The sequence below is a fragment of the Coregonus lavaretus genome (genome assembly GCF_964263955.1).
Source record: "Coregonus lavaretus genome assembly, chromosome: 17".
In the NCBI taxonomy this organism is placed as follows: Eukaryota; Metazoa; Chordata; class Actinopteri; order Salmoniformes; family Salmonidae; genus Coregonus; species Coregonus lavaretus.
The window spans coordinates 1,654,209-1,667,247 of NC_140004.1; the positions used below are offsets into that span (position 1 = coordinate 1,654,209).

General features: G+C 43.2%; 1 protein-coding gene across 1 annotated transcript in view; it reads right to left on the reverse strand.

Annotated features, from left to right (window-relative positions):
- Nucleotides 1–13,039, reverse strand: part of LOC311144278 (phosphatidylinositol 4-kinase alpha-like) — a 106,628-nt gene that overhangs the window by 76,378 nt on the left and 17,211 nt on the right. The window contains exons 10-12 of the mRNA XM_084180291.1: nt 10,544–10,640; nt 10,095–10,286; nt 8,110–8,210 (exon numbers count right to left, since the gene is read on the reverse strand). Coding sequence (XP_084036417.1) covers nt 8,110–8,210; nt 10,095–10,286; nt 10,544–10,640 — 390 coding nt within the window. The remainder of the gene's footprint in view (nt 1–8,109; nt 8,211–10,094; nt 10,287–10,543; nt 10,641–13,039) is intronic.

A 13,039-nucleotide genomic window follows, 5' to 3' on the forward strand; every position in this document is an offset into this window, starting at 1 on the left:
ATTGTAATTATTTTGCACTATAGCCTATTTATTGCCTTACCTCCATAACTTGCTACATTTGCACACACTGTATATATATTTTCTGTTGTATTTTTGACTTTATGTTTTTTACCCCATATGTAACTCTGTGTTGTTTTTATCGCACTGCTTTGCTTTATCTTGGCCAGGTCGCAGTTGTAAATGAGAACTTGTTCTCAACTGGCTTACCTGGTTAAATAAAGGTGAAATAAATAAAATAAAATAAAAAGATGGGTGTGGCTTGATGCAGGTCATGTCGGAGCTTCTCAAAGTCAGGGGTGGGGGTCAACAGTGCACACCTCATCTCACATCCAACCTGGATCAATATTTGGTTTTAATGCAGACGAGAGCACTGAACCCAGCTTCACACATATATGAGCTGGTGAAGAGTACCATGAGTTTTATGGTGCTTTCAAGACAACTGGGAACTCCGAAAAATACGAGGTCAAATCATGACATCAGTGATCTTTAGGTCGGAAAGTCAGAGCTCTAGAAAGAGGCCTGAGTTCCTGAGTTGGAATTCTGAGTTTGATGACCGTTCAAAAGATTTTGCCCAGTAGGAGCTTGTTTCTTTCCAATTTCCCAGTTGTCTTGAACGCACTGAAGTCTGAGACTTCCAAGTTCCCCGTTCAGAGTTCCCAGTTGTTTTGAACATGGCATTAATGCTCAGAGGGAGACGGCAGGGTATTCCCTTTGAGTCAGGAACCAAAACTCCTCCGTAGTGACCTGTGAATGCGTTGTCTGCAGCATTCGGCCACATGACAGCTTGATCAGCTTTTCGATTCCAAAGTGCTCTTTCCAAGCTTTGGAGGTGAGCAGTCATCACTCGTGTGGGACACTTACTGATGCTATTTTCTTTTCATTACACAGAAAGTCTGTTTTTTTACATCCATTGAATAACAACAGTTCCTCTCTCAATGCGAAAAATCTTTCCAACACTCCCCATCGATGACGACCAAGCCTCGGTATGAAATAGAACGTTGTCATGCTCTGATCCCATATCTCCACACTAGGGCTGACCCATTTAGTCGACAGGCTGTTGGTCGACCGAGATTTCCTTAGTCGAGCTGTAGCAAAAAAGAATTGGGCAAAATCATGGCGTACAAGGCGCCTGTCTGAGTGGACTGATTCATTGTGGAGGCCGTTGGGATGGCACAGTCCATCAGTCTAAGACATGTGCTACTGAAATTCTATATGGTTAAATTATGTAAGAACAATGGTGCAACACAAATAAAAATGTATCCTGCGTTGGAAAGTGGTCGCTGTCCGCGGTTCTGAAACACATCAGTGCATTGTTGAATTGGCACCTTTTCCTATACCATGTTGCTACAGTGGGGAGAACAAGTATTTGATACACTGCCGATTTTGCAGGTTTTCCTACTTACAAAGCATGTAGAGGTCTGTAATTTTTATCATAGGTACACTTCAACTGTGAGAGACGGAATCTAAAAAAAAAATCCAGAAAATCACATTGTATTATTTTTAAGTAATTCATTTGCATTTTATTGCATGACATAAGTATTTGATCACCTACCAACCAGTAAGAATTCCGGCTCTCACAGACCTGTTAGTTTTTCTTTAAGAAGCCCTCCTGTTCTCCACTCATTACCTGTATTAACTGCACCTGTTTGAACTCGTTACCTGTATAAAAGACACCTGTCCACACACTCAATCAAACAGACTCCAACCTCTCCACAATGGCCAAGACCAGAGAGCTGTGTAAGGACATCAGGGATAAAATTGTAGACCTGCACAAGGCTGGGATGGGCTACAGGACAATAGGCAAGCAGCTTGGTGAGAAGGCAACAACTGTTGGCACAATTATTAGAAAATGGAAGAAGTTCAAGATGACGGTCAATCAGTCTGGGGCTCCATGCAAGATCTCACCTCGTGGGGCATCAATGATCATGAGGAAGGTGAGGGATCAGCCCAGAACTACACGGCAGGACCTGGTCAATGACCTGAAGAGAGCTGGGACCACAGTCTCAAAGAAAACCATTAGTAACACACTATGCCGTCATGGATTAAAATCCTGCAGCGCACAAAAGGTCCCCCTGCTCAAGCCAGCGCATGTCCAGGCCCGTCTGAAGTTTGCCAATGACCATCTGGATGATCCAGAGGAGGAATGGGAGAAGGTAATGTGGTCTGATGAGACAAAAATAGAGCTTTTTGGTCTAAACTCCACTCGCCGTGTTTAGAGGAAGAAGAAGGATGAGTACAACCCCAAGAACACCATCCCAACCGTGAAGCATGGAGGTGGAAACATCATTCTTTGGGGGTGCTTTTCTGCAAAGGGGACAGGACGACTGCACCGTATTGAGGGGAGGATGGATGGGGCCATGTATCGCGAGATCTTGGCCAACAACCTCCTTCCCTCAGTAAGAGCATTGAATATGGGTCGTGGCTGGGTCTTCCAGCATGACAACGACCCGAAACACTCAGCCAGGGCAACTAAGGAGTGGCTCCGTAAGAAGCATCTCAAGGTCCTGGAGTGGCCTAGCCAGTCTCCAGACCTGAACCCAATAGAAAATCTTTGGAGGGAGCTGAAAGTCCGTATTGCCCAGCGACAGCCCCGAAACCTGATGGATCTGGAGAAGGTCTGTATGGAGGAGTGGGCTAAAATCCCTGCTGCAGTGTGTGCAAACCTGGTCAAGACCTACAGGAAACGTATGATCTCTGTAATTGCAAACAAAGGTTTCTGTACCAAATATTAAGTTCTGCTTTTCTGATCAAATACTTATGTCATGCAATAAATTGCAAAATAATTACTTAAAAATAATACAATGTGATTTTCTGGATTTTTGTTTTAGATTCCGTCTCTCACAGTTGAAGTGTACCTATGATCAAAATTACAGACCTCTACATGCTTTCTAAGTAGGAAAACCTGCAAAATCGGCAGTGTATCAAATACTTGTTCTCCCCACTGTATGTGCATAATAGCAAAGTTAACCAGCATATTGGTGTTGAGAACAATGCGACGGTGGCAGTAGTAGAGTTAGGAGACGAGAAAAACAGCCCTTGCCTTGATTGTCTAAGAAAGGTGAGGAGAGAGGAAACCCCAACTTAATTAAGTCTAGAGTCAATATCCTAACTGTTAAATGTGCCTGGCTTTATAAATCATCCATATATATCTACAGAAAGAAGACAGATCCTGCTTCTGTTTGAGTGTTTGTTTATTTGCCTACTGATTCCGTGAGCATCAAGCCTCACGCAACCACAACATGTTGGATAAAGAATTACACAAATTCGGCTGTTTTTAATCTTTGCTATGCTGTAATAAAGGCTTTATACTTTTTTTTTTTGTTAAACCAGCCTATTATTAATAAGTTATTTAGTGTTGTTTACACTGTTCCAAATTCTATATTTATAATAATAATAATACTAATAACCCTCATTTTTCTTGATCTCCTTATTGTTTTTATTACTATTATTATGATTATCATTATAATAATAAGTCATGTCATTATCATTAGTAGGCTTAGTATAGCAGCCGTTTATAACCACCATCGAGCTGTAGGCCTAAGAGCGCATCCTGTTCAGTCTTAATACCGTAACTTACTTAGGCCTATTTGTTTTACCCCCTTTTTCGTGACTACGATCTTGTCTCATCGCGTTAACTCCCCAACGAGCTCGGGAGAGGCGAAAGTCATGCGTCCTCCAAAACATGACCAGCCAATTGCACTTCCCGCTCGCTTAACCCAGAAGCCAGCCGCACCAATGTGTCAGAGGAAACACTGTCCAACTGACGACCGAAGTCAGCAAGCCACAAGGAGTCGCTAGAGCGCGATGAGCCAAGTAAAGTCCCCCCGGCCAAACCCTCCTCTAACCCGGACAACACTGGGCCAATTGTGCGCGGCCCTATGGGAATCCCGGTCACGGCCGGTAATGACACAGCCTGGGATCGAACCCCAGGCTGTAGTGACGCCGCAACACTGCAATGCAGTGCCTTAGACCGCTGCGCCACTCGGGAGGCCTATATTAATTAATTTATATATATTACTTATATAGGCTACTGTATCAATCAATCACTTATTTGTTGATGTCATCGCACAGCACACAAGTCATTCATGATGTAAATGCAATCAAGAACAATTAGCGTAAACAATAAATGTGACTCATTTCAGGAAACTAGTCGTATGTCGCGCGTCACTACTTCACAGGAGAACCATTTGAATGTAAGGTTTAAAAAAATCAAAATTCGTTTTTTGGCAGAAATGCCTTCTGGAACATGTGAACTTTCATGTGTCTTAATAACAAACTTGTATACATCTGTAAATACGAATACAATTGTTAAAACTAAGAGCCTAGTTGGTTTAGCCACAGAAAAAGACAGGAACCTTCCCGCTAGCCATGATTGGCTGAGATAACGGGTGGGCTGGACATGCCGAGAGATGATTTTGGATTGGTATGCCATGTAGCGCGCTTCCGTTTATAACATGAGCTGGTCAGTATGTGTAGGTAATCCTTTCTAACGCAGTTTTTTTGAAAGATATCTCGAAGTAGAACTGCAAAGGTGTTGCTCTCCACTTTCTGGAGGACCGAGTTTTGAAATCAGTGGAATGCACGGTGGAATTAGAGTATGATAGCTAAGGAGATGGCATTTGATTGCAAATATGCAGACGGAGTTGAAAAGAGAACACACAGAAGGCTGTTGTATAAAAACGCCTGTCTCCGGATTACATCTTCAAACTAAAGCAACCATGGCATCCGTGACAGAGAGGGAGAAGCGTCCATCCATGTATACAGAAAGATAGTCTAGCTAGCTACATTTTCAGATATTACACATTTCAAATAGTCAGAAAGTCATTTTAATTTCAAGTTAAATTGTACTATTAGCTAGCTAGCTAATGTTAGCTGGCTCGATAACTAACATTATGTGTATGATATGTGTAGTAATATTATTCGTATCTCAGAGCCATTTGCATTGCTAGTTATAGCCATAATGTTAGCTAGCTAGCTAACATTGAACCTGGTTGGTTAGCTACCTGCAGATTCATGCAGGGTAGTAACGTTATGAGTTGGGATTATGGTTCATTGTTTAGCTAGCTAGCTAAGTTACATGTCTAAACAAAAGACTCCACTATGCAAGTAACCATTTCAATAGAATGTTCATGATGTCACAGCGACAACTGTCGATAGACGTAGCTGGTAAATTTGCTCTGGCTATCTACTTCGATTTCAGAGCACTCGTCTGAGCGTGCCAGAGCGCAGAATAACTGACAAATTTACGAACGGTCAACACCCGTTGAATATGGACGGTGTCAGTAAAAGTTGGCAAAAAAAGCGTAATTAAAATTGTTGCCAGCAGCACAGTTGCAGTCACCAACGCTCTGGATAACATAAAAACAGCCTAACCAGCTCTGCGAGGGTGAGTAAAATGGTCAGAGTGAGCTATTCCCTCATTTGTGTTTGGAAGTAGCAAGCAAGCTAGCCAACTTTAGCTTGGATGCTTGACTGCTGTTGTTAGGTCAGAATGCTTGGATCAACCCTACTCCTCGTCCAGAGCATCCAGAGTGCGCTCTGAACGCTCCAAGAGCGAAACACTCTGAATTTTACGAACAGACAATCTGACAACGCTCTGAGTTTACGAACGCCAAGAACGCACTCTGAGCACACTCTGGCACTCCAGATTGAATTTACGAACACACCCGTAGTATAAAACCAGCCTTTAGTCTTGAAATCTTTGGTTGTTTAGTTCTCACATGTGAATCCTTAAAGAGCTGGGTTGGGCTAAAGCTTAAGAGGGTGTGAACGATGCTGAATGGGTGTAGACAAAGAAGAGCTCTCCGTACCAAAACATTCAAGGACCATTTTCTCAAAAGTGAGGTCACAAGTTTATCAACTTTCAAAGCATAATTACTTTCCCATTGTTCCTCAACTGTAGTGTATGATATACCATTTTCTAGCTCTGAGTCTCTACTTGTATCCATTGTAAAAAACACAATTTCAAATGTTGCTACATAAGACTGAAACGAGCCGGTTGGTCACAAATAGGCCTAAACCGTTCCATTTCGGAAATTGCGTTCACAAATTAATGTGACTGTTTTTAGTCTTTGCTGTTATAAAGGCTTTACAAAAAAACTATACAACAGACTCTCTAGTACGCTTAATTTATTTAGTGTTGTTTATATTGTTCCAAACGGTCCGAAAAATATTGTAGTCTAATAGCACCGGTTTGGCACACATTGGCCTTTTTCTTGATATCCAGTATTTTCCACAACTAGTCAAATATATTCCACACATCTGACTACCCCTTTACCTCCTTAGAAACCAGTAAATATTCCCCCGTTTCGAGTTTATTTGTCACGTCCTCTGCATCCATTTTGCTGTCACATGTGTTACAGTGTTCAGAGTTTGTTACAGTGCATTTGGAAACCCTTGACTTTTTCCACGTTTTTGCGCTACAGCCTTATACTAAAATTGATTAAATTATTTATTTTTTCTCATCGATCTACACACAATACCCCATAATGACAAAGATTACAAATAAAAGACAGAAACACATTATTTACATAAGTATTCAGACCCTTTGCTATGAGACTCGAACTTTAGCTCAGATGCATCCTGTTTCCATTCATCATCCTTGAGATGCTTCTACAAGTCCACCTGTGGTAAATTGAATTGATCGGACATGATTTGGAAAGGCACACACACACCTGTCTATATCAGGTCCCACAGTTGACAGTGCATGTCAGAGCAAAAACCAAGCCATGAGGTCGAAGGAATTGTCCGTAGAGCTCCGAGACAGGATTGTGTCGAGGCACAGCTCTGGGGAAGGGTACCAAAACATATCTGTAGCATTGAAGGATCCCAAAAACATAGTGGCCTCCATCATTCTTAAATGGAAGTTTGGAACCACCAAGACTCTTCCTAGAGCTGGCCGCCCGGTCAAACTGAGCAATCGAGGGAGAAGGGCCTTGGTCAGGGAGGTGACCAAGAACCCGATGGTCACTGACAGAGCTCTAGAGTTTCTCTGTGGAGATGGGAGAACCTTCCAGAAGGACAACCATCTCTGCAGGACTCCAGACGGAAGCCACTCGTCAGTGAAAGGCACATGACAGCCCGCTTGGAGTTTGCCAAAAGGCACCTAAAGGACTCTCAGACCATGAGAAACTGATGAAACGAAGATTGAACTATTTGTCCTGAATACCAAGCGTCACGTCTGGAGGAAAGCTGGCACCATCCCTACCATGAAGCATGGTGGTGGCAGCATCCTGTTGTGGGGATGTTTTTCAGCGGCAGGACACTGGGAGACTGGTTAGGATCGAGGGAACGATCAAAGGAGCAAAGTACAGATAGATCCTTGATGAAAACCTGCTCCAGAGTGCTCAGGACCTCAGACTGGGGTGAATGTTCACCTTCCAACAGGACAATGACCCTAAGCACACAGCCAAGGCAACGTAGGAGTGGCTTCGGGACAAGTCAAATGGCCTTGAGTGGCCCAGCCAGAGCCCGGACTTGAACCCGATCAAACATCTCTGGAGAGACCTGAAAATACCTGTGCAGCAACGCTCCCCATCGAACCTGAAAGCGCTTGAGAGGATCTGCAGAGAATAATTGGAGAAACTCCCCAAATACAGGTGTGCCAAGCTTGTAGCATCATACCCAAGAAGACTCGAGGCTGTAATCACTGCCAAAGGTGCTTCAACAAAGTACTGAGTAAAGGGTCTGAATAATTATGTAAATGTAATATTTCAGTTTTGTATTATTTATAAATTTGCTAACATTTCTAAAAACCTGTTTTTGCTTTGTCATTATGGGGTATTGTGTGTAGATTGAAGCGGGGGAAAAAAACAATTTTATCAATTTTAGAATAAGGTTGTAACGTAACAAAATGTGTAAAAGTCTAGGGGTCTGAATACTTTCAGAATGCACTGTATGTACCTTTCTGTTATTCCGCTAAGTAAGCATTTCACTGTTAGTCTACACCGCTTGTTTACGAAGCATGTGACAAATAAAATTTGAATTGATTTGACTACTGGAAACCTCTCACACAGACGCCCCAGACCCTTCAGAAAGACACAGAGAAGGAGAAGGAGAAGAAGAAGGAAGAAGGAAGAAGGAAGAAGGAAGAAGGAAGAAGAAGATTACCTGTAGACAGCAGATGAGGAGGGGCATGTGTGCGATAATGACTTTACTGGAGGTCTTAGACTGCAGCTTCTCGGAAAGTTTGATGCACAGATTCTCGGCTCCTACGAGCACAAAAGGGAAGAAAGAGGAGGTAGGCTGCTGTTATTAAAGCTCTAGGGACACTAAAATAGTGGCCCATGGCAATAGAAGGCCCATCGGGACACATAAAGCATGAATGCTATTGCCCACATGGTGGATGATTAATCAAACTGTATGGCTCTGACCTTTTGACATGTTGCTGCATGTACTGAAGTTAAGATGATTCTGACCTTATTTGAGAGCTACAGTGGGGGAAAAAAGCATTTAGTCAGCCACCAATTGTGCAAGTTCTCCCACTTAAAAAGATGAGAGAGGCCTGTAATTTTCATCATAGGTACACATCAACTATGACAGACAAAATGAGAATTTTTTTTCCAGAAAATCACATTGTAGGATTTTTAATGAATTTATTTGCAAATTATGGTGGAAAATAAGTATTTGGTCAATAACAAAAGTTTCTCAATACTTTGTTATATACCCTTTGTTGGCAATGACACAGGTCAAACGTTTTCTGTAAGTCTTCACAAGGTTTTCACACACTGTTGCTGGTATTTTGGCCCATTCCTCCATGCAGATCTCCTCTAAAGCAGTGATGTTTTGGGGCTGTCGCTGGGCAACACGGACTTTCAACTCCCTCCAAAGATTTTCTATGGGGTTGAGATCTGGAGACTGGCTAGGCCACTCCAGGACCTTGAAATGCTTCTTACGAAGCCACTCCTTCGTTGCCCGGGCGGTGTGTTTGGGATCATTGTCATGCTGAAAGACCCAGCCACGTTTCATCTTCAATGCCCTTGCTGATGGAAGGAGGTTTTCACTCAAAATCTCACGATACATGGCCCCATTCATTCTTTCCTTTACACGGATCAGTCGTCCTGGTCCCTTTGCTGAAAAACAGCCCCAAAGCATGATGTTTCCACCCCCATGCTTCACAGTAGGTATGGTGTTCTTTGGATGCAACTCAGCATTCTTTGTCCTCCAACCACGACGAGTTGGTTTGGTTTCATCTGACCATATGACATTCTCCCAATCCTCTTTTGGATCATCCAAATGCACTCTAGCAAACTTCAGACGGGCCTGGACATGTACTGGCTTAAGCAGGGGGACACGTCTGGCACTGCAGGATTTGAGTCCCTGGCGGCGTAGTGTGTTACTCATGGTAGGCTTTGTTACTTTGGTCCCAGCTCTCTGCAGGTCATTCACTAGGTCCCCCTGTGTGGTTCTGGGATTTTTGCTCACCGTTCTTGTGATCATTTTGACCCCACGGGGTGAGATCTTGCGTGGAGCCCCAGATCGAGGGAGATTATCAGTGGTCTTGTATGTCTTCCATTTCCTAATAATTGCTCCCACAGTTGATTTCTTCAAACCAAGCTGCTTACCTATTGCAGATTCAGTCTTCCCAGCCTGGTGCAGGTCTACAATTTGTTTCTGGTGTCCTTTGACAGCTCTTTGGTCTTGGCCATAGTGGAGTTTGGAGTGTGACTGTTTGAGGTTTGGACAGGTGTCTTTTATACTGATAACAAGTTCAAACAGGTGCCATTAATACAGGTAACGAGTGGAGGACAGAGGAGCCTCTTAAAAAAGAAGTTACAGGTCTGTGAGAGCCAGAAATCTTCCTTGTTTGTAGGTGACCAAATACTTATTTTCCACCATAATTTGCAAATAAAATCATAAAAAATCCTACAATGTGATTTTCTGGATTTTTTTTCTCAATTTGTCTGTCATAGTTGACATGTACCTATGATGAAAATTACAGGCCTCTCTCATCTTTTTAAGTGGGAGAACTTGCACAATTGGTGGCTGACTAAATACTTTTTTTCCCCACTGTACAACATTACCCAATATCGAAGATGTGATAACACCATATGCTGAGAAGCAATGCGTTATCAGGCGTTGCTGTGACTAATTACCTTGCTCGTCTTTCACGGCCCACACCATGAGGTCCACGCAGGCTGCGTTGGCCTGGCAACGGAGTTTAAGAGGGTTGGGCTCCCCCGGCAGCCCCCCTGCATCATGGAGCACCCTCTGCAGCTCGGACTGGCTGCTGCTGAACTGCTCCAGCACAAAGTCGTGCACCTCCCTGACGAACCCCGGGTGGAGGGCTTAGAACACATTACACCATTATTACACATTCACAATCACATGTAATACATCGTCATTTTCCTCCATCACAAATCACTGCTGCAAGGCTGAGAACGCAGAAATTAATGCACTTTAAAAAGGAATGGTTCACCCAAATTGATTTAATCTTATTGATATCTACAAAGAGGTCTATGAATCCAGGGATTCGCTACAGCTTAGCATGATCATAAATAACTGCAAAACAGTGGGAGAGGAGCAGTGGGACCTGTTCGCTTACCTTTAATGTAATACAGGGCGTCCCTCAGCATTTTGAACATGCAGACGTAGAGAGGATCACTGAAGGTTTTGTAGTATAAATTCATACTAGGATTAGCCTGCAGATGGGAAAGTCAAATGTAAACCAAGATTGTGTCACAAATGGCACCCTATTCCCTACATAGTACACTACTTTTGACGTCGAAAGTAGTGCACTATATAGGGAATAGGGTGTCATTTAAGACAGAACACATGTTGTGTCACAGAATGAGAGTCATTTTCTTCGAGAGTCGTCTGTTCTTTCGACCAATCGATTGGTTGAAATTTCAAAATGTGTATTTTTCCATATCTATAAACTCAGCAAAAAAAGAAACGTCCTCTCACTGTCAACTGCGTTTATTTTCAGCAAACTTAACATGTCTAAATATTTGTATGAACATAACAAGATTCAACAACTGAGACATAAACTGCCAAGTTCCACAGACATGTGACTAACAGAAATGGAATGTGTCCCTGAACAAAGGGGGGTCAAAATCAAAAGTAACAGTCAGTATCTGGTGTGGCCACCAGCTGCATTAAGTACTGCAGTGCATCTCCTCCTCATGGACTGCACCAGATTTGCCAGTTCTTGCTGTGAGATGTTACCCCACTCTTCCACCAAGGCACCTGCAAGTTCCCGGACATTTCTGGGGGGGAATGGCCCTAGCCCTCACGCTCCGATCCAACAGGTCCCAGACCATGGCCATGGCAGAACACTGACATGCAGGAAATGCAGGAAATCACGCACAGAATGAGCAGTATGGCTGGTGGCATTGTCATGCTGGAGGGTCATGTCAGGATGAGCCTGCAGGAAGGGTACCACATGAGGGAGGAGGATTTCTTCCCTGTAACACACAGCGTTGAGATTGCCTGCAATTACAACAAGCTCAGTCCAATGATGCTGTGACACATCGCCCCAGACCATGAGGACCCTCCACCTCCAAATCGATCCCGCTCCAGAGTACAGGCCTCGGTGTAACGCTCATTCCTTCGACAATAAACGAGAATCTGACCATCACCCCTGGTGAGACAAAACCGCGACTCATCAGTGAAGAGCACTTTTTGCCAGTCCTGTCTGGTCCAGCGACGGTGGGTTTGTGCCCATAGGCAACGTTGTTGCCGGTGATGTCTGGTGAGGACCTGCCTTACAACAGGCCTACAAGCCCTCAGTCCAGCCTCTCTCAGCCTATTGCGGACAGTCTGAGCACTGAGGGAGGGATTGTGCATTCCTGGTGTAACTCGGGCAGTTGTTTTTGCCCTCCTGTACCTGTCCCGCAGGTGTGATGTTCGGATGTACCGATCCTGTGCAGGTGTTGTTACACGTGGTCTGCCACTGCGAGGACGATCAGCTGTCCGTCATGTCTCCCTGTAGCGCTGTCTTAGGCGTCTCACAGTAGGGACATTGCAATTTATTGCCCTGGCCACATCTGCAGTCCTCATGCCTCCTTGCAGCATGCCTAAGGCACGTTCACGCAGATGAGCAGGGACACTGGCATCATTCTTTTGGTGTTTTTCAGAGTCAGTAGAAAGGCCTCTTTAGTGTCCTAAGTTTTCATACCTGTGACCTTAATTGCCTACCGTCTGTAAGCTGTTAGTGTCTTAACGACCATTCCACAGCTGCATGTTCATTAATTGTTTATGGTTCATTGAACAAGCATGGGAAACAGTGTTTAAACCCTTTAAAATGAAGATCTGTGAAGTTATTTGGATTTTTACAAATTATATTTGAAAGACAGTTTCTTTTTTTGCTGAGTTTACATACACATCCTGTGTTTTAATCAAATTAACTATATGCACTTAGCTTGTCTGACGCTTTAAGCACACGGTTTGATTAACTAATTAAGACAGACAAATGACTAGAGGGAGTCCGACCGCAATTGATTTGATTGTGCTCAGACTTGCTGCGCTGTGTTAACAAAAATGACAGCGCATGACTGTGTGACTAGCACCCGTTGTCTCCCTCTCCTCCATGCTGCAGCGACCACTACAGAACTTCAACAGTGTTTATCGCGCTGTCCGTGTTGCTGAAGCTATTTCTGACTGAAAAGTTGTGTGTGATTCATATGCTGTGTGATGACATGAACAAATAAATATTGATTGATACAGTAGCCTATACACTGTAACTATTGAAATATAGGCCTAAGGAAGTTACGGTATTAAGACTAACCCGGATGCGCTCTTTGGCCTACAGCTCGATGGTGGTTATACAAGGCTGCTATACTAAGCCAAGTAATGATAAGACATTACTTATTATTATAACGATGATCATAATAATAATAAGACTAATAATAACAATAAGGAAATCAAGAAAAAGGGAGGGTTATTATTATTATTATAAATATTATTTTTCTGACAATTTGGAAGAGTGTAAACACGAAATAAATAATTAGTAATACCAGAGAGCTGTTCGAACAAAGAAAAGTGTAAAGCCTTCAGTACAGCAAAGCAAAGATTAAAAACAGCCGAATTTGTGAAATTC